Genomic DNA, 23,068 nt, shown 5'->3' on the forward strand with positions numbered 1-23,068 from the left:
GACCGACCAATGACGTAACGCGACAGAGACAATAACCCATGAGGGCCTACGTATCTATCTATATATATTTTGTATTACAAATCATAAACAAAGATGTCAGCGCCTAGGAGAGGACGTAGTAAATTACTACTGACAGCATTACTGGATACATAGATGTAAATATGTGTTAACGACTATTACGATGATAAGATAAAGTTATCTCAGGTATATTATTCTACTTAATAGAGCCAAAGATTTATAAATAATACATTTAAACGGCAATCGTAACCGACACAGCTGATTGCAATAATCTGACCTAGATAACGCAGATACATATTTTCGTAACACAATAATAATTGTTGTATTATTGCATTTTGTATATACGTACATATTAAACTTCATGATTGAACAATCAATAGCTTCTATTCACGTTTTATTGTCAGAATGCATTTTGACGAGGTCATCACTGAGCTGGGTGCGTTTGGACCTTACCAGAGACGAGTGTTATTGTTAGTTCTCTACCCCTGTTTCCTGTACTCCATGTATACAATGATCCCTGTCTTTATACTCACCGACCACACACATACGTAAGTTACTGCATAGAGGGTAACATTTGCCAGTGCTTTATTTTTGCGGTTTTACTGAAATCCGCGAATTTAAAACACCCGCGAAATATTTGCTTCCTACATTATCGTACCATCGTCAGTGCTTTGTTTGCTGTGTGCTATATGCAAAATGGCACCGCTCTCAGGCGATGTAGATAATACTCAAAATTAATTGGAAGAAAATATTTTTAAATAACATTTACGCTATTAAACTTTATTGATCTATGGATATTGCATGTATAACAATTCAGTTTTAATGCTTATTAAACAATCATAACATGTTATCATATTGAAATGTATTTTAATTTGAATAAAAGACATAATAGAAGACATAAACTATTTGCTCCTTTAGAACAACTGTTCAAAGTTCTTACATTTATTACATTTATTTCATAATTCCAATCATTCAAATATTTTACTTAAAGCATTTTTTCCTTTTTTTTTAATTCAACCTGATAGTTTGGTAATGGATGTACACGCAATTGATATTTAAGGATTCAGAGCGTATCTTAAATAATCCGCGAAAGTTCACTCAGATTTGTATGCTGTTTTAAGCTTTAAAAATATATTCAAATTAATCATTATAATCCAGTTTACTAAAGATAATCTTATTCAAATTAAAATTTCATGTTGGGATGGGGTTTTTTTTCTAAGAAATCATTGCGCCGTCATCACGGTCAATCATAAGCGACGTTACAAACGCCGGCGCCATTTTTTCTTTTATGGATTTATAGAACATCTTGATCCAAATAAAATTGATTATTACAATATAGTGATAAAACATGCACCAATCACTATAGAATTATTTCTTATTTCAATTTATCGTAGATGTAACAGCTATGGCAATGCAAGTATTGGCTTGTCGTCAAACTCGTCCCTTGTCACAGCAAAAGAAATTTGTCATATAGGTTACTATGACAACTTCACCAATTTGACCTCTGAACTTGCTTGTACATCTTGGGTATTTGACACTGGCGAACTGATAAGTACACCGATATCTGACGTAAGTTTATACTTCATTTTACTTTGTTGTTGAAACAATATCTTTTCACAGTACCAGTACTGAATCATATGATGCGTTGGCATATTACAAAGTTAACTGCATTTGCGGGTAGACCTGTATTGAATATGACGTTATGTGTTTGAGAGCGTAACCTTTCATACTTTTCAGAGAAAACAATATAACATTACAATGGATAAAGGAGCTAGTTTCATTTTGCCAACTTAAAATTTCTGATATGATTTATTCTGTAGAGTTACCTACCCTATCGGTTGTAACCTCATTTTAACAAGAGAAATATTACATTATGGTCACAAATGCTTGATAGAGAATAACCAATATATCATTTCTCAAAGGTGTATTAAAATTGGTCATGATGTCGAAATCGGCATGAATGTACGCTACACTACATAGACTACAATTTCGTCGAGATAGTTTATCTAAAAAGGAAATGTCCATTTCTACCTTTTGAGAAAATATGTTGTTATATATTGTAAGAATTTATTGATTATAGTCATATATAGTTCCAGCTTGTCTGTGAGAATGCCATCATGAAGTCACACATCGGAATGGCCTTTTTCCTAGGAGTAGTGGTCAGCTTCCTATTTGTCGCCGCAGTAGGGGACTCGTAAGTATTAATCAATCTGAAACGCTAAATTTTAATCCATTTCATTCACATGACTTTTTATGTAATGTACATGAACCAGTTTATTCCCATTTAAATGTGTTAAAATAATAAGCACAATTTAAGTAGTATGCTGGTTTTAAGTGAATTTCATTCAAGAATACGCAGGTGCAATTTGAATTAGAAACAAAAAGTATCGAGAATTTTCAAATTATCTTCAATCGCAATCTGATCAGAACAGGTACTGCCTGATGCGTTCTACTTTTCATGGTTACTCCTGTATGTTAATTCATTTCAATACAGAATCTGTTGTTATGCTATGTCAGTGGGTGATTATAACGAGTGATAGTAACCTCTGGAATATCATGGGAACAGATAAACATATATTCGTTTCTGTATGTATATATGAATATATATTTTTGTTTTTAGGCTCGGTCGTAAGCCGGTGGCGTGCATTATCATGCTGTTTTTATGTTTCTCCGTCGGTAGTGCATGGGCACCCAATGTCTACGTGTTCGCTGCTCTCAGGTTCCTCACTGGAATCGGATGCAACGTCGGTCAGATTAAGATATTAGGTACATAGCAGTTATTACACAAATATTGACCCGATACACATGGATCATCTCTTTTTACATTTAATTTCATTTCTACTCCCATGTGGGGCAGTTGCCAGGTACTGACCGCTGGCCGGTGGTTTTTCTCCGGGTACTCCGGCTTTCCTCCACCAACAAACCTGGCACGTCCTTACATGACCCTGGCTGTTAATAGGACGTAAAACTAAACAAACAAACAATCATTTCTACGTAGTTTACAGGGTCTATTACAGAGTATATATAAAACATATCATTATTTGCATTTGATCTATAATCGAAAAGAAAATCGGTTAGGAAAACTACCAAAACTTACTTATTAATATGATATTTTAGATGTTTAAGCCATATTGTATTGTTAGAAACTGAGACAATATTTTTAACTAAATTGGAATAAAGTATGTTGATTGTACATATTAGTTAGCGAAAATGGGAAAAAAAGTTACAATGACAAATGACAAATGTTTTTCTTTGTTTAGTTATAGAGATTGTTGGTCCTTCGTGGCGAGCATTTGCTGCCATTCTCCCTGACGTGATATACACGCTTGCCGAGTTGACTCTTTGTTGCCTTGCGTTTTTCATCCGGGACTGGAAAACCCTACAGATAGTGGTCTCAGTACCTTCAGTACTTTGCCTTCTTTATCCTTTGTAAGTGTATCTTTACCAATCGGAACTCCTCGGATGTATAACATACGTAAGAAAATCAAACATGTTTTTCGCCGAAAAACCTAATTACGCCCTAATTATAAGTGCGCATAAGATATTTGAAAGTTAATGAAATGTTGAACTTCTATAGTCGTTTGGTGGAAAATGAATGTAATCTTTTCTCCTTCGAGACGGACAACACACGGCATTAATGAACTGACGCATTCGAGGGGTGTTGTCCTGGAAGGCAACCGTTTGTTATGAGAATATCTTTTAATTTCAAAATGGATGCCCTTGTGTCACATCTGATATCAATGTACGACAATTACATCCAAGGAGTTCCGATAGGTATCATTAAATCAGGATTCACAATCATTTAAATACATGTACATTTAAGGATCAACAAAAAATCTGAGTGTACTCTAAATAACCGCGAAGCGGTTTATGATGAGAGTACACTCAGATTTTTGTGTTATATATCCATAACATAAAAAATCTATTCAAATTAATCCTTATAATTCAATTTACTAAAAATAATCTCTTCAATACTCAAAATTCATTTTGGTACTTTTTTGTCTATGAAATCATTACGCCGTTATCTCAGCCAATCAGAAGCAACGTCACAAACGACGACGCCATTTTTTCCTTTATGGGCTGATAAAGTAAATTTTCAAGCCAATGAAAATACTCGTAACAAGCAAAATTGAATTATTTTCGTTTAACGACTTTTTTTTTCTAGGTAATAACATTGAGAAAATCAATTTATAATCATTAATTGCCTTTTCGCACTTTCAGACTTCATTGGAATAGAAACACAATAAAACGATACAAAAGTGTTGAAAAGTTATATAATACAAGGGAAGTAACTCCTTTAACTTTAAAGCAAATATAAGCATTTGTATCCTTCAATATCGATAAAATGGCGGAAATCCTATTGATATAACATATTGTGAGATTTTGTTTATTTGCTTTCAGGAATATAAAAAAAATCTGATATTAATTTATTTTGTTTGATATACCGATAATAAAAAATTAAAAATGAATATAGAAAGGTTTTTCAAATACTTTTATTTTTAAATTCTATTTCTTTTTCAGAGTGCTTCCAGAATCAGTCAGATGGCTACATGCTAAAGGAAAGGATGGTAAAACTATGAACTCTCTAAGACGGATGTCTCGTTCGAACAGCACGACTCTCCCAGATGCCCTACAGATAACAAAGGAACTCAAGCCTCCCAGCGTCATGTCGGAATTAAAGCCGTTGTTCCAATCTCGTAGGCTTCTCGTCCGCTGGATAGTGAATACATACACTTGGTAAAATAGTTCCAGAAACTTCTGCAAATTTGTATGACGTAGAACATGGTATTGGTAGATTATTAGCAACGTCATCGAATCTTGTGTACACGTATAACAGATTTGTATCAGATAGTTTTGGAGTCTTCATAAAGAAACGTTTTTGCACACGATGTTATGTGTGCTATCAAATAAAAATATAGCAATATACCGTGTTCGCCGTAATGAGCGCCCAGGAGCTTAAATATTTTAACAAAGGGAAGCTTATAAGGAAAACAAAATTAATTTTGTGGATGAAAATAATCTAAAATAAGTCAACTCTTTCTGTACCCATGGCACATTAATATAATCTATCACAGTAAACAAGCATCATTATGCCGGGATTTGCAGGTGAAAGACTTTCTTCAGAAATAGAGGGGGCGCTTATAGGGAGATGGGCTCTAATTACGACGAATATGGTAGTTGATATAACAATATTTCTTTTGTTTTGATTTGAAGCAAATACTCTTATCTACGCAGAACGGTTAAAAACCCACAGCTATTTCCCTAATCGACATCGATGTAAAACAAATCCAATGGTAAATGTAAAGGAAACTGTTTTAAAATGCAATGCGTCTATTCCACCTCCATTAGGTTTGTGTGTGGCTTCCTCTTCGCCGGACTGTCCTTGAATCTTGGGACTCTCGGAGGAAATGTCTATCTCAACTTTTCCATATGTGTCCTAACGGAACTCGCATCACAGATGGGATGTCTTTGTCTTAGTAATAGACTGAGGCGTAAAGCGGTCATCGTATTCTTTTTCGCTATTTGCAGTATCTTGTGTTTCATCCTTATATTCACAACGCTCTATTTGGATACAGGTAAGTAATTATCAATAAAAATTATCTGCCAACAGATAGTATAAAAATTATGTTTATACTGAACACCAACATTCGTTTGCGTGCGATCTAAAAAAAATTGCAAAAGTTTTTGACAAATGATATATACATGATCTATATGAGGTAGTCCAAGGGTGTAGAGATCGTATTTGATCGGAACCTCTGGAGTATGGAGGATGGTCATTTCCATGAAGCTGCTTAAAATTGTTTCGTCGAAAATTGAACATTTTTGTTTTCTTTCACGACACTTTTTCAAATTCATAAAAGTATGTTTGAGTGTTATGATTATGTATTGACATTCTTGTAATAATAATTCTGGTTTCTTTTTATAGTAAAATGGTATTGGCTCCTGGCTGTTGCGACGATATTAATAAGGATCTGTATCTCGGATGCTTCCACCATCCTCTTCACATACACTAGTGAACTTTTTCCTACCTCCATCAGGAGCTTCTTCATCTCTGCAGCAAATGTCTCGTACATGTCGGGGGGCATGATCGCCCCTTACATAGCTTACATGGTGAGCATTGTTTCTTTATGCACATAACTTTTCTTTGTTTTCATACTAAATCCGACTTTCTGATTGGCGGATTAATTTTTTCTTTATATTTCTGAAATGATAAAAATCCGAGAATGACGGGAATCTCGACGTTATGGTGATATTACGATATATTGACGTTACGTATTGTTTGAAAATAAATAATCTTTTTGAAAATTAATGGAGTCGTACTTTACATAGTTTGTTATTTTATTAAGTTGTCTGAAATATTAATAATAAGCATTGATGTCACTATTCTTATAAATTTCATCCTAACAACGGATTATTACTGTTTGCAATCACGTTTGCGAAATGTGGTAATTCGGATTGCCGAAAAACTGGTATTAGTTTCACTGAAACAAGCAACATTAACGCTTCTTGTCACATGAAAGCACGATTATTTTACATGTAAATAAATTACCATTTTATGATGTGTTTTTTTTTAAAATTATTTTCAGAACGAGACTGTGGATGTCAGTTACAGGGCAGCCTTACCTGCTATTGTATACGCATCTGTTTCTATATCTGGTGGCTTATTGAACTTAAATCTTCCAGAAACTTTGAACAAACCAATGCCTCAAGTAATGACAGATCTTACTAATGAAGCGGATAATAAAACTGATAATAATGATCCTGTCTGGTCAACAAAACTTTAGGCGTTTTAATTAATTTTAAAAGAAAAAAACAATAATGTCGTTTGGTTGTTTATTTAACTGTATAATATAAAATATTCATTGCGTAGCGATTTACGTTATTCTCATGGTTGCTGCGAGACCAAAATTATAAATATAACGACCTATGTTTTCATATAATTGTCACAAAAACTACAAACCATGAAACATATTTCATCCTACATTTGTATACATTAACTCACTTCCGGAACATCTTGGCAACCATGCTGAGCTCAAGCGGGCAGAACCAGTTTGTTAGTCACGGTCCACTTATGGTAACTTGCCTGTTGGGATGTTACAAGCGTGTAAAGACTCTATAATGGGGTTGTAAACTACCGTTATAGGGAGATGGGCCCAGTTAAGGTGAATGTTTCCAATGTGTCAACGCGAAATGTCACCCGAGGTGTCGAAGTATGACCAATGAACTAGTCAAAAACTTTAAATTATATCTCTCATTGGCGTAATCTGGACAGGACAGGCTGTCCATGCCACAATCACCATTGAATTCAGGTGAAAATCGCACTTTTGCATACTGATTAGCGCTGTAAATTCACGGGGTCATAATTTCGCGGTTAGAAGAGTATACCAATTTGCGGAGTTTACATTTCGCGGTTCACTAATAACTGTAACTCTTTTAACTAATGTTCTTAGGTATTTCATTGGATTTCTGGATATTTCGCTGTTTAAAATTTGTGAATTTATGTGTAAACGCGGGAATAAAGCGAGAATACCACCCGCGTAATTTACTCGCTTAGCAGTATATGGTGTTTTTTTTAAGTTTTACGGCCCATCGACAACTAAGATCATTTAGGGCCAGACTACAAGGTAGGCATTAGTATTAGGATATAAATAAGGACTGTATCTAAAAAATTGTTATGTCTGTTTGAGTTTTACTACCCATCGACAACTAAGGTCATTTAGGGCCAAACCACAAGGCAGACATTAGTATTAGGATATAAACAAGGACTGTATCTAAAAGATTCGGATAAGATGAAACGATGAGTGTAATGTTGATATGAATATAAGATACGATGAGAAAACGTTCAAATTTTGTTTAAAATGCCGATCTCTTTGAGATAGTTGAAAATACGATTATGTCTCACGGCGTGGAACAAAGTGTCGGAGACATTATAATACTTATCTCGTATGTGTTTAAAATCAATACAATGCAATAAAACATGCTCCACTGTAAGAGGAGAATCACATGCATGGCATGTAGGAGGATCCTCCCCTCTCAATAGATAGGAATGTGTAAAATATGTGTGTCAACTTCGGAGCCGAGAGAGAACAACTGCCTCTCTGCGGTCTCTCCGACTGGAAAGTGTAGGTTGTATTTTTAAAAACACTTTATTGTTTGTCTCGTTAGACCACCTTTGTTGCCAATGATGTTTAATGGCTGACTGAATTGAAGGTTTGATGTCAGTGTAGGGTAGTTTCAAATTTGTTTGTGCTAGGCGAAGAGCAGTCTTAGCTGCTTTATCGGTCTTTCCTCTTCGATCCCGTATCCACATGGCTGGGAATCCCGAGATAAGTAATTTGAATTTTAGAAGACAATCGAAATGTTCGGATCAAAAGATTTTGGATTAATGTGTTCGCAGTATATGCGCATGGGTACTCACCCTTCTTTACCTTTAGTATCCTCACATATTTGAAAGGCTTCGCCAGAAACTTAGTATTTACACACATTCTTCGGAGGATTCTTTCATGAATCGTAGCTTATAGTAACGAACACTAGTTTAGTTCTATTAATAATATCATTGTAATTTATTCAGAAAAGCCTTATCTGTAAGATAATAAATGCCAGAACTTATCGTATTGAAATGTCGAGCTCGAAGAATTCCATCAGTTATAATAAATCATTCAAGCATGAACCGAACAGTTACAGACGTATCGAATATCTATTTATATTTCATCGATATCAATTATTCAAATGCGAACAAAACAACATTTTACATTTAGTATTTATTATTTTAATAGTTATAGTCAATGCACACGGTCAAATCAAGAGGCCACTTAGTTGTCTCAAACTCATTATCAATTTTTTGCTGTGTTACAAGTACTTTCACAATAAAGGAGGTTCTTTTTTGAAAATGTAACAATTAACGTAGACCGCCCCTTCTGTGACGTCATACGTTTGTTACGTCGCTATCCGAATCCCGGCAAACGTATTTTATTTCTCCGTACCCATCTATTACAACTCGCTTCTGGAATCGGCATTCGAGCAAGTATTTCGTCTAGAACCTTTTCGAGTGTTTACTTGAAGTGTATCAATCTAAAGGTGTGTCAATCGCTAAAAACTAACAAGGGTATATGAATAACATAAAACGTTGAAAAGTGCTACAGATTCGCCTATTTTTTTAACATTTTCAGACCAAAATTTAAGGGGTTGTAGGAAGCAAATCGGTCATAATTTGAAAAATACTTTTTATTGGCTTTTCGTATTGCAAATAAGCCAATCTTCATGGAAATTCTAAAAAAAATCGATTTTTCTTGAGATCATTTTTTCAGAAAAAAAGAAAACATTACTATTTTTTATGCAATCTTTCACTAAAATTGGGTCCGGACTTAATTTTAAAATAACGGTATTTCGTTTTATTGTGGAAAACCCAGGATATAGTTATGAGTTCTATATCACCTACTGAAGGTATGAACATGTTACAGGTATATTATTTATATGTTAGGATGCTACAGGAGGAATATTATCTATTTTAAAATCCTTAAAATCCGGATTATTTTTGTACATATCTGTGTTACAAAAACTTTGACATGATTTTAATGCGGTTTTTGTGGAGGGTATCCCTAAAATCTTTTTGAACGAAAATGAGGAAACAATTAAAAACATACATAGAATATCTAATGCAGGGGTTTTCACATTGTGTAAAATCTGGGCTTTTTTAAAACTTATTTTGTTAAACATTAATTTTTTGTCTGAAAATATTTCTACCTTTTAAGGCATATATTAATTAAATGATGCATTTATGTGTAGAATATTTGTGATATAGATTATAGAGAGAGGGGGAAGAGAGAGAGAGAGAAGAGGGAGAGAGAGAGAGAGAGAGAGAAGAGGGAAAGAGAGAGAGAGAGGGAGAGAGGAGTAGTGGAGAGGACAACACCAGTACATCAATTGTGTATGAACATTTACTATCAGATAAAAAATTATTCCGTCTTTGCATATTACAGAGTTAGCTCCCTTGCAGGTAGTTATCCATTCTGAAGTCATTATATTGGGAGCAAAATTCACGTTGTTTTCTATGAAAAGTATGACGTTACGCTTGCAAACACATGACGTCACAATTAATATTTACCTTGAAGGGCAGATAACTCTGTTATATGCAAATAGAAAATAAAATAGAATCGAGTCTTACTATAATCACTATCAGAAGTAACACGAACGCACTCCCCATACAACTCGTCACATAGAAGTTAAATCGATCTGCTGCAAACGCCGTTGGACGCTTCTCTTATCGTAGTATATAGCAGAACATAAATAATCTTAATCTTTATTTGATAGCAGCGCGGCATAAAAGATCCGACGACAAAGTGAATCGATCGGGTGAGTATCTAGACTGTATGTGTGAATCTGTTCTCGGTAATGGAGGAATGTCTGATTCGGTGCATTAGTATTTACTTCTTACCCTACACAAGGTTGAGCAGAACGATTTCGTTTGTGTTGGAGCGGTATGCTTCAGGGATACATCATATGTATTTAAGGTTAGAAAGTCGGCCATTTTGGATCGCTTCGCTGTTTAGTGTGTCATTTTAATAGTCCTCAGTGGCCAACGTTTCACAGACCCCATGCAAACATACCACCGTGCCTGTTACCTGTTAAGATTATCTTGTTCCAATATCGCACAGGTGTAAACAGCTATATATAGCGGACACGAATATGGGATGTGGATAGGTAATCTATAACATATGAAACATCGTAATAAAAATGCATGCAAGATGATATGTAGCTTACGTATGTTTGTCTGGGTTCCGTGAACTTGGTCTTTGTTTAAAATGCCATTGAATATAATTAATATGACAAATTCAATAACGGCGAGGCAATACAAAGTGGCCGACTTTCTACCCGAAATACGATCGATTGATGTCATAGAATCATTGGTTTTTATCCTGCAACTGCCCCGCATACTGAATTTGTGCTTTATCCGTCAATACAATTACGTGAATATGTCCCATATCTGAAGGAACATTTTCTAAATCGTCATTCTGTCCCGCTAAAAAGTGACGTCACAATCTCCGGAATGACCTCATTTTTACGAAATCGAAAATCTCGTATGGTGGTGTCGTCTTTTTCTTGGCTCATGGTAAAGGTATGTATTGTAAATTTGTAAAGTATTTTTTGATAGGTAATTATATTTTTTGAGTGTTTTCATATAGTTTCACTGATATTACACACAGAATTATTGGCACTGTATGCAAATGCGCTTATTCATTTCCCACGGTAGTGAAAAGGAGTACACTCTCCTTCGGTTAAGTGAATGAATCTTTTCATCCGCATCAAAGAAGCGTCTTGCTTCGAGCGAAATCAAGTATATAGCTGACAATTGTCTTTCGCTTGAATGTCATAATGGTTGCAGGATAAACAGAATGCACAGTTAATATCTTACAATACAATTTTTCTTTTGTTGCTCGACACGGAAAGCCGAGATGACTCGGCAAAGCCTCGTCATCTCGTCTTTCCTAAGTCTCCCAACAAAATAAACCTTGTATTGGATGATACTAATCATATTTTCGTTATCTGTGTTTCTGGTGTATGAAATGAGTAAGTGGTAATTGAACAGATAATGTATTTAGTTTATGATTGGTTATCGATTCGTGGTCTGATATATGCGGACATTTTGCTAAGAACATAATTGTATGTTATTGAGTTAGAAAATTTTGTTGATATCGTTCTATGGTTTGTGGTTAGGAATAAATCTAGTCATCTTACATATGTACGAATTCACAGTCTTGAACGATAACGGCTAAAAGATCCTGAAAATAATATAGAACAAAACAAACCCAGGCGATTACTGATTATCGACTCGAGTTTTAATCACTGTTAATATAACATACATTTATTGCAGATTCGACCATGGATGACTTCCGTGAACAAATAAAAGAGTTTCTATGTAACATCAAGGAGATGACCAGTCTAATTAAGAGTCACATCTCCCCGACGACCTGTGTGCTGAGCGTCAGCGTCGGTCTCGCTGTTTATTGGTTGATAAGAAGAAATAGGTACCGCCTCCCGCCAGGGCCTCTCGCTTTACCATTGGTCGGAAACTACAGTCGTATGTATCGGCAGCCAATCCAGTAGAAGCAGTGTCCTATACTCGATTATTCCGGAATTGCATATTACAGAGTTATCTGCACGTGCGGGACTGTCTTGATTATGACGCCATATGTTTGCGAGCGTAACGTCATATTTTCTGCGAAAACGACATGAGTTTCACTCACAAAATAATGATGGATACCTACCTGCACGGGAGCTAACTCTGTAATACGCAAAGACGAAACTCTGACGAAGACGTAAAGATCCCTCGATCACTATATCAAAAGTAAATGTTTAATGTGCAATGATTTATGTTATTTTTCACAAATGATTATTTGAACGCAAACTAGTCTGTATAAATCAAATATATTATCGCAAATCTGTTATGCTGTTTTTGATGATGTTCGAATCTGCATTAATTATATGAAGAAATTATAACTTAATTGACGTTTTTTGTTTCGACTATAGCGAACCCATCATTTCTTCGTAACGCTTGATATTTTTGAATAGAATTAGTGTATATTTCTTAATAAAAACAAATTAAACAAAAAAAATGCATAATATTTTTTTACTGTAGTTTAAAAAGGTATTCGTAAACACATAGTTACCAACTGTATATTTCTGTCAGTCGTCAGGCTAGGTTGAATGCTCAGTTAACTTTTACATATATATGTATTTTGACTCTATAATTAGTGCTGGGGGACCAGAGACTACACGAGACATGTGCCAAACTGTCCAATCAGTACGGACCAGTCATTACGATACAAATTGGTAAGTTTTATAAGTTAATCAAGTAAATGTTCGTTAGAAAGTTAGGTGCTGAAATCAACCATTTTTCTAAAACTATTTCATCAATCAACCTTTGACATGATTTCGAGAATGGATGGGAAAAGGTTTATAACTGTATTTTTCACATGTTCGAAATGAACATATTTTTATGTTTTGTCGCTAGCAGTAATATTGCAAATCATGGAAGAATCTTAATGCATTTTTCCAATTTGGTAAATATTATTAATGTTTCATTTTAAAAACGTTTTTAAATTGAATGCATTTATGGCAATTGTTTTTTAAATCACTGCATAGGAAAAATACTTCCACATACTTATATTTCTTTTCTCTGGTGAGGTCCGATGAGAATGGTGGTCTTGAATACAATAGAAGCGGTAACTGAGGCTATGGTTACCAAAGGAACGGACTTTGCCAACCGACCTGTTACTGTTTCCGGTAAGTGTTTTCTGGGAATTTGTTTTGAATAACACAGAATTGTTTATTGTGACGATGACATCTAGTTATGAATGTTGTATATTTACATTTTGCCGCAGAGACTCCCCTTACTCTAATATCAATTATAGTGTGTGATCTGCTTTATGCGTCAATAGATGCGGCCTAGGCTTGGTGTAGTAATAATGAGATCCCTGTTTCCTCCGCGCGATAAAATTGACACAAAAGTTAAATTGTTGAAACGTGATTATTAAATGTTCACTAGCATCTGAAATATATTTTACTGTGAAAAAAAATTGTAAGACTTAACAGGCGCTATTCTATTTATCTGCCACCCAGATTGCATTTATACTATCTTAAATAATTGCAATCTAACAATCCTTTAATTGTTCAGTAGAGGTTCGGTACTTGGTATTTGAAAATTGCATTTAGAAGTATTACGGAAATATTTACAAGAGTTGATCAGTAGGAATTTGACTTTTTTCTTTTATATATCGATTAACATACTGGAACTCAAATATTTTAGTGAAAAAAACGACCATATGTTTTTTTTTAACATAACCCAATACCAAATAATGTATAAATAAATTATATACTTTGTCCCCAGAATTATTTACTGATTTATTCGTTTAATTCATTTCACCTTCTATTTTTCCGGGAATTCTAAAAAGGAAACATGATAAGTGAAGGTGGCAGCGATATCCTTCTTTCACAGTATACACCGAGCTTAAACATCCACCGGAAGATTGCCACTAAAGCTCTCAGGTAGGTTAAACGTCATCATGTCGTCAAGTTATAGTTACAACGTCATCACGCATCTGACGTCATACCACACAATTGCATATAAGGTGTAGATAGATATGATAAAATGACTATAAATGACATCCAAAAATAACCATTATGTCGACGTTATAATTGAGATGACATATGAGTATTTGTTTATTATAAATAAACATTTTGAAGCAAAAACTTGGTCGCTGTTGGATCGATTGTTCTAACTTATATGGATTAGATTTTCAATATAGAATTGTTTATACTTCGAAATTATATCAACATGTATTTCGTAGATTCCAATAGGTTCGTTATAACTTTGTTTTCCTCAATGTATTTTATAAATGAAATAACTTTTATTTAATATAGGATGTACCTGAGAGGAGACAAACAGGAAAAAGCTGTGTTTGCCTCAATGAATGAATTTATTTCGCTTTTGACCAACATCAATGGCAAACCTTTCACCCCTCACGCCTACATTAACCACGTGATCTTCAACGTCATGTGCAGTCTCTGCTTCAATAAAGTGTAAGTCTGTCAGTTTTCGAACCGCTAGGTCCAATATCCCATGTTTTTTCAGAAGTCAGTTTGACGCAATAAATCAATTGATTAGTTTAAATTTGTAGTCTTTGTGTTTTGCTTGAACAATAATTGATCGTATTTTATGGATGCATGTTCAGTCGAGACTGTCTGAACGACTCCGTGTATGTAGCGACTCCCTGTGTCACGTGACCTTACATGATGTTGCGGATGAACTTGGACTCTTATAATTGACCCCCTGTCTTATGTGACTGTTTTTTGTAATGGTCCCTTGGAAAGTCACATAAGGCAGTCTCGACTGTATATTTGGAAACTTAGAACCTCGGAATAAAGGTACATTATAACTTATAAAGTTGCTTTTCTAGTTATTTATTTATATCAGCAGAACTCTTTTTGATCGCGAGTTTATATATTCGTGAAGATTTAACGGAAACGTCTCCTACTTGATTTAAGAGACTTCCATACTAAGATACCTATCATTTATTAGTTGTAAATTTTACGTATTATTATAAAAATTGTCATACTATTTAGAATACATGATTTATACATTTATCTTAGCTACATATCTGTTTAGATAATTGTTAAAATTAATGCATGTGACATGACAAGTATAAATTTAGACCAAACTTTATCTCAATATTCTGCAACATTTTATCTTTTAAATCATATACATGAATGCAGCAGCCATGGTAGAACTTCTGAATCCCATTGGTGGATGACCATCGGCTTATTAGCCACATGGACTCTCTGGTCTGTATCTGGTGGGTGAAGGTAATTTCATCATGGCTGCTGCATTCTCATTTCTTTATTATTATAGTTTTTGAAAAACAAAATTACTATCTATAATATCATTAATAATATCTCATAAGTGTCATGACTTCTGAAACACATACTTTAAATTTCAAATACTCTTTCATTGCATTTGTATATATACATTTTGTTACCAGGGAGAGAACTTACATAGGCACTGCCTGTTGTTTAATCCCATTTCAATTTATTTGAAATAAAATTTTGTTGAAATTGAAATACTAAGATTGATTTTATCTAAATTTGTATCATAGATCTCTTCAGTGATATCGATGACCCTTTTTCTTACCGATTTTATACATCTTCATAACACTTTGATATTACAAATATGTATTTATTTTTGTTCCATTTAATCTTAATAAATTATAATATACAAGGTTTCGGTGATTTCCATATCCAACATTTATTTTGTTCATGAAGAAAAGTTTACATATCCCTATATGATATATATAGCTCCATAAACATTCGTTTCAGGTTAAGGAAGCGCATTTTAATGCCTGGTTAATTTTTACATTTCCAGGTATAATTTCGACGACAAAACGTTCACGCATTTCGTAGGGAAAGACGATGAGTTTATCAAGGAGTTTGGACTTGGTTTAATAGAAGATGTATTCCCGATTTTGGTTAAAATCTGGCCAAGTGAGCGCTACCGCAAAATGGCAGGGCTTTGGGAAGAAGTTTTTCAATTCATAAAAGAAGAGTTCCAAGAGCATCTTTTAAAATACAATACAGGTAAGTGATTTATACTTTGAACCATTTGAAACATTGTATGAAATATTAACATGACATTATGAATATCATTGCCACTTAATCTAACATTATTACAATAATGGTTACTTTTTTTAAAATATTATTCTCGATCTCCTGTGGAAAGCAAAAAAAGCAAATAAAACCATGACAAATGGAAACGAAACATTGCAATAATACAGAGTATGACAAGCGAGTCATATTGTATAACCTGAAGTATTCGTGGATATTTAATTTTGTGGTAAGGAGGTTTAAAATCATTTCATGTGCAGGAGTATTCGTGGTTTGTCAATGAAACAGTGACTCAAATAATGTATATATCAACTTTATCGTTTTTTGTTTTTTTTGGGGTTTTTTTTGTTCGTGGTTCCGCTATACCGGATCATTTAATGTTATACAGTTTATATTTTAAACTGTTTAGCATTACTGCTTCAGCATAACTATTCAGCATTACTGTTCACCATTACTGTTCAGAATATATGTTCAGCATTACTATCTAGCATCACTGTTCAGCATAACTGTTCAGAATATATGTTCAGCATTACTATCTAGCATCGCTGTTCAGCATTACTGTTTATCATAACTGTTCAGCATTTCCCCATTTTTTTTTCTTTTTGAAGATGACATCAAGGATGTCACAGATTTTGTGATCCAGACACGGAAAGAAGCCGAGGGAGATGAAGGGGATGAAGAGCTTCTGAGCCAGTTAACAGACGTACACTTACGGCAGACAGTCTCGGATATCTTCTTCGGTAAAACCATCGAGCATTACTGGTCGGCGGCCAATTCTCGCCATGAGTAAATCATATTTGTATGATTACCCACGAATTTCCAAGCAATATTGTAGAAACTGCATGATTTTATGTATGGAAATTCGTGTGTAGCCATTCAAATACACGTGCGATGGCAAGAATCGGTACTTGGCGAGAATCGGTCGTCTGCCAGTAAAGATGGAAACAAAGTTCTTACTTTTATATGACTTTTCGGTGACATAAAGTTATTAGCTTTATGAAGACATAATGTAACTTAACTTCTAGTATGATAAATTTTATGAATCTTATGTAATATTCTGAGCAGATATACTTCCAGTTACTGGATAAAGTATTTTGCTACCAACATTATTTTGACAATAGGAGGATTTGAAAGTTCTCGTTTTACTCTGACCTGGGGACTTCTGTACTTAGCCGATCATCCCGAAGTACAAAAACGAGCACAGGCTGAAATAGACAACGTCGTGGGTATGTGAATATTTATTGCTGTAGCCAGTGGTCACAAACTATTTCCGATCAGTCATTGAATTATTTCAAGTGAAAGTAAATGAATAAAAACACAATATCGCTTTTAGGCAAGTGAACATATTTTTATTCAAATTTCTTACAGCATCATCTCAAAAATGTGTCAACGGAAATAATTCCATGGATTTACCGAAACTTTCAACAAATGCATTATGCTGTAATTGTAATATATTCAGCTATATTGATTTTACTTAATGATGCACGTGGTTTATAAATACAATATGACACTAGATTGTACAGTATCAAGCATTTTGTTTAAGAAACTTAGAGACTTTGTGAAAGTGTTTCTGCTTTAAGTTTAACGTGAGTGCGACTGCTGTTTTCTATATGGCAGTATAATAATAACCAATAAAATGGATTATCTTTGATGCAGGTAGAGGTCGTCTGCCAACATTAATGGACCGAGACGACCTACCCTACACACAGGCTGTCCTGTATGAGATTATGAGAGCTGCGACGGTTGTATCTCTCGGCGTAGCACACGCTGCTGGGGTTGACTCCACCATCTGTACGTTTCAAAAGTAAAAACAATATTTTTCACAATGTGTAATAATTTGAAGTAGAATAATTAGAGGCTGTTATATGATAATTTTAATATTGCGCCCATTATCACCACGAAACCGGCATATCAGGTCAAGGGTCACAGGCAAAAGGGCTGATATCAGGTCAAGAGTTGGTTTTTGTAACGTTTCTTCTGATTTCGTGAAATAGAAATATATTATAATGGAAATAACGCATTTCATTTCTTACAGGTGGATACGATATTCCACAGAACACAACCATCCTCATCAACCATTGGGCTCTACACAATGATCCAAAGCACTGGGACCAGCCTGAAGTATTCAACCCCGAGAGGTTCCTGACGCCGGACGGGAAGCTTGCTCCAACCCCTCAGAGTTGGCTCCCGTTCTCTGTGGGTCGGAGGGCATGTCTGGGAGAGTCCGCAGCGAAGCAAGAACTTTTACTGATAATCTCGGTCATACTTCATCAGTTCACCCTCAGGTTACCCCCGGGCGTTGTAGCTGACTACTCACCGGAATCGTCAGGTCTAGCGGGCTACATGGCCAATAGATACCTGATTGAAGCAGAGAAACGGGTTTAATAAGACACTTTAACATTTTTTTAATTATTTATGTGATTAGAAAAGGAGCTGTGCTTTATTTGTTTCGCAAAGATGTGTGTTTGTTTACGCGCTATTGACAACAGAAATCATGCAAGGATGTTTCAAGATTATGATTCGCCGAAAAATCTGAGTATCATGCGAAAAGCTACCGGTCAGTCAGTCAGTACCTGCCAAATATGTACCCAACATGAGAATCGAACTTATGTGGAAGGCTAATGGTAATATGTCGGATCACCTTATATCATAAACTAAACTCGGCTATCGCGCCCCCGTGTCGCAAAGGAACAATATTAGTATTGTCGTTGTTTTTTTTTGTTTTTTTTTTAACTTCCATAATCATCGTTTCTGAAGGAATCAAATATTAGAACATCATTGTTACATTTATGTTTGAAGATATGAGTTTACCCACATGATGTTTTGTATCTATCGTTCTTAAAAAGTAAACATTCAAGTTTTTGTGTTGTTGCCAATATTTGAAGAGTGTAGGAAACAACCAGTTTCAATGCTTATGAATAAACCAAATTATACAATTATCTAATACGTTTAAATTTAATTTATCAAATGGAATCCTCATTGTTTATTTTTTTATATATAAATCCGTTACTACATGTATTTTCTAGTAAACCTTATTTAACTTTTACAATGTATACTTCATTACCATTCCCTCTCCACATTAACATGCAGTGTGTGTGTATTGTTTTGAAAAATATGATTACAAAAATGACCTGTTTATCAGCAATCTTTTGTTTTCCATCATTTACAAACCAGTATGCAGTATCATACTGATTCTCTTGACCAAGAAAACAACAGAATGATATATGACATTAAGTATATCAGTTAATGTTATTTATCGATACATAATCTGAATAGGGCCGCGGTGGCCGAGTGGTTAAGATGTCCCGACATATTACCACAAGCCCTCCACCTCTGGGATGCGGGTTCGAATCCCATGTGGGGCAGTTGCCAGGTACTGACCGCTGACCGGTGGTTTTTCTCCGGGTACTCCGGCTTTCCTCCACCAACAAACCTGGCACGTCCTTACATGACCCTGGCTGTTAATAGGACGTAAAACTAAACAAACAAACAAACATAATCTGAAAAGAGATCTTCCTCTTCAACGGACACAAACCATGATGATTGGTTCATGAAGCAAAAAAAAGCCCTCTAGGTCTACTTCTATTACATATAATGTATTGTACGTGTTATCGTGTTCTTAGCCTACGGAATAGTCACCATTATCATAACTATTATTTGATATATATATTGTATTCTATATATATTTAGATAAATACTCCATTTTCTCCAATGTTATAAAATAAATTAATTTATATGCATATGTTTTAATATACTCCCTCAGCATAGCTCTTTCTCTGGACATTCCTGACTAGGACCAGTACTCAGTGGTAACACTATGGACTTTTTAGTACTGCCCGGTCACTAGGAATGGCTTGTGTGGGAGTGATATTGAGGGATCCAAATTCAAATTAAATTCAAATCAATATCAACTTATTTAAATCAAGGAACTGCATATATATTGAACTGATATGAATCCATTATAAATTTCAACTTATCATTATCTGGCTATACAGTATCCACATTTTAACTATAAACAAAAACATGTATATATATATATATCCTTAACATGCTTTTTATACCTGCTCATCATTGGAGTGTTATCATAGTATTACTTACAAGTGTATCCTAAATAGATGCTCCACCGCTGACGAATGCTATTTTTTTCATTATCAAAAACAGAAGCAAACGATTTCGCATTTTTCTTCAGTTACAAAAGTTACTTACTTTACATCTTTACCACCTTTGAAATGTTTGAGCTTCTAATTTTACTTCAAATTAAAAATATGAAAAATAATTAATTGCATCCCGAAAAAATCCGTGACACTATATCCTATATGGAATGAAGTACTGAATACGCATGCACCAAAGGTGAAATGAATTATTTTATATTATTTTTTGTGTTAACTAGATATATGTATACACGATTAAACATCAATTATTGTTCAAATGATGAATATCATTTATGATCTGACGGCGGTGGAGCATCTTTCAATATTGTCTGTAAAATAGCATATATTATATATATTATTTTGAGATGTACATGTATGTATCCACAGGGAGAGGGCTTATATAGGCATAGCCTGCTGCCCAATCCCTATTAAATCTCTTGATTTAATAAAAATATTTTGAAATGAAATAAATAGTGCGTTAATGGCAATGGGGAAAAATGATGTTATCATGTATGTAAAAGAAATATGATAAAACGACACTGTTTGAGTTTCTGAAAATTAAACAAAAATGTTCTGATAAAAAGCTCCATATAAACACGTGTTAAATGTTATAATCTGCATATCATATTGATTTATAATTAAAGGAGATGAAAATAAAACACGATGATATAAGTCGACTTTTTAAGATCACATCGTCATATCCAATGACAATGTACGCCTTCTGTACTGTAGTCATACAGGTAGATACGGGATACAAAACAGCTGTCCCGTCTAGCCTTCCGTAGGAGATAAAAAACAGTACATACGAACTAAATATGTCAATCACGATATCCTGCATTCACCTACTGCCTACCGTAGCAGATAACATAGGCAGCTATGCTGGCTAAATAATCTATACTGACTCTATCACTAGGGAAAACATATATGATATGAGGATGTTTGATTAGTTTAAGAACAAGAATTTGTCTTTGTGCATTGCCGATCAGCCGAGTCACACAGAACGCGTGAGTATGTTTCGTCTGTATATATTCTAAGTTATAACGAAATAGACAGTCAGTGACCTTGATGACCCCTCTCCGGAAGTAGATCAAAGTTGTGTTTGAAAAATAACTCCACGCGCTTTACATGCGGTGATAAGTAGAGCAGAGGACCAAAGTAAGTCAATGAGACAAGGTCTATATCAACTATTATACATGGGAATGTTCAGATCATTTGCGTACATTTTCACAGATATTTGATTGACAATGCAGGATAGGTTTTAATAGTAAGGTATTGTATTATTTATAAACACTCTACTTGGATTAACACTTCCAAACGTCAGATTTATAAAATTACCATGGTGATATGCTTTGTAAATAATAATAACAATGATATATCTATCAATGTAACGCCGACAAAACTGCACTGGTTGACCTAATGTGTTTTACATATCAGCAGGCGGAAGTTCACATAATACTTTATATGTAGTTGCAGTGTTATTTAAAGTATTAAAAGCATACTTACATTCAATCACACTTTGTATACCTAGGTACAGTATAGGCGAATGAAATGGAATGCAGGCCAAACAATTTATTGTTTTGTGTGATGTATTCGACTATACAGAGCATACAACGACAGGAGATATAGTTAAAAGTCTGGAAATAGATGAATACTACAGTGTCCTATATTTTGACTCCTGATCGTGATTTCTCATCAGTTAAATCATGACAAAGAACCACAATACCTAAAATAGGATTCTAATATTTGTATGCATTTGGTTTTCTAAATTTAAGTTGAGTTAACCAAACCACAACTTTTTCAAAATGGTGTCGATATATCGACACCGTCCTGGTAGCATTCAATAAATTTAAAACCTATACGAAAACAGATAATATGTAATAGAACTTAATTATAACTATAAGACTCTTTCATATGTGGATACGAAGGATAGGGATATTCTAACCGGGGTCACAATATGTTGGAAAACCCGAGGCTTGCCGTGGTTTTCTTTAATATCTAGAACCAATTCGATAATTATTAAAGTTCATGAACAATAAATGATTGTTTCTACGAGTGAAGTGTGGTAACTACAGACTAAATAGTAATTGTAATTACACTAGGAAACAACAAAGGAAACGATGCGACATCACATTTTAAATCAGTATGCATTTGTTTCATGCACTTTGAAAGAGGACAACTTCAGGAATGAAGGACATTGTCATATTCATTTTTTCGATGTTAAGGTAGGTCCATACTTTTGAAAATCGCGCCAATTCATATGACGCTATACCGGAAGTGCGGAGGTTGTTTTGAATTCCAGAATGGTTTCCGATACGCCACGACATCACACTTGGATATTTTTTCAATAGGTGAAAATTGTCTACATATAACATTGAATGTTTAAAATCATTAAATAAATCAAATAAAAGCAATGAAGTGAAAATTATATGCTATCTCTGAGGTTTTTGCGGTCCCTGTCGTAAATGGGAATGGATTTTTAAACACCGGAAGTGCCGTTCGTCGCTATAAATCATAAGACGGGACCCGGCCGGACCGAAATTCCGGAATTCTAAAAAAATCGCATTCGGATTTCCTTTAAACACACAATTTGGAGAAAATCATAAAAACAAACAGACATAAACCAGATATAATATCACAAAAACGTATGAACTGATGTGGAATGTTTTTTTGCGGCATGATTTTCAAAAAATAGTCAAATATAACCTATCTTAGCACTGGATGAAATGGGGGTAGGGTTGCGA

General features: G+C 34.5%; 2 protein-coding genes across 3 annotated transcripts in view; both read left to right on the top strand.

Annotated features, from left to right (window-relative positions):
- LOC138331311 (organic cation transporter protein-like) lies at positions 1-6,838 on the top strand. 2 transcript variants are annotated; one of them, XM_069278836.1, is made up of 10 exons: positions 1-155; positions 423-566; positions 1,413-1,587; positions 2,109-2,212; positions 2,639-2,784; positions 3,279-3,447; positions 4,540-4,755; positions 5,368-5,594; positions 5,945-6,129; positions 6,606-6,838. In XM_069278836.1, the coding sequence occupies exons 2-10, from the start codon at positions 424-426 to the stop codon at positions 6,801-6,803; spliced, it is 1,563 nt and encodes a 520-aa protein (XP_069134937.1). In that variant the 5' UTR covers positions 1-155; position 423; the 3' UTR covers positions 6,804-6,838. The 2 variants fall into 2 exon arrangements, with proteins under 2 accessions (XP_069134937.1, XP_069134938.1); XM_069278837.1 differs by having other exon boundaries at positions 65-204.
- A 3,316-nt stretch (positions 6,839-10,154) lies between these two features.
- Positions 10,155-23,068, top strand: part of LOC138331383 (uncharacterized) — a 28,286-nt gene continuing 15,372 nt past the window's right edge. The window contains exons 1-11 of the mRNA XM_069278960.1: positions 10,155-10,371; positions 11,891-12,097; positions 12,772-12,849; positions 13,204-13,302; positions 13,971-14,064; positions 14,440-14,598; positions 15,938-16,149; positions 16,785-16,916; positions 17,298-17,402; positions 17,833-17,967; positions 18,212-18,559. Coding sequence (XP_069135061.1) covers positions 11,899-12,097; positions 12,772-12,849; positions 13,204-13,302; positions 13,971-14,064; positions 14,440-14,598; positions 15,938-16,149; positions 16,785-16,916; positions 17,298-17,402; positions 17,833-17,967; positions 18,212-18,559 — 1,561 coding nt within the window. The 5' untranslated portion in view covers positions 10,155-10,371; positions 11,891-11,898. The remainder of the gene's footprint in view (positions 10,372-11,890; positions 12,098-12,771; positions 12,850-13,203; positions 13,303-13,970; positions 14,065-14,439; positions 14,599-15,937; positions 16,150-16,784; positions 16,917-17,297; positions 17,403-17,832; positions 17,968-18,211; positions 18,560-23,068) is intronic.

The sequence above is a fragment of the Argopecten irradians genome, chromosome 9 (assembly GCF_041381155.1).
Source record: "Argopecten irradians isolate NY chromosome 9, Ai_NY, whole genome shotgun sequence".
In the NCBI taxonomy this organism is placed as follows: domain Eukaryota; kingdom Metazoa; phylum Mollusca; class Bivalvia; order Pectinida; family Pectinidae; genus Argopecten; species Argopecten irradians.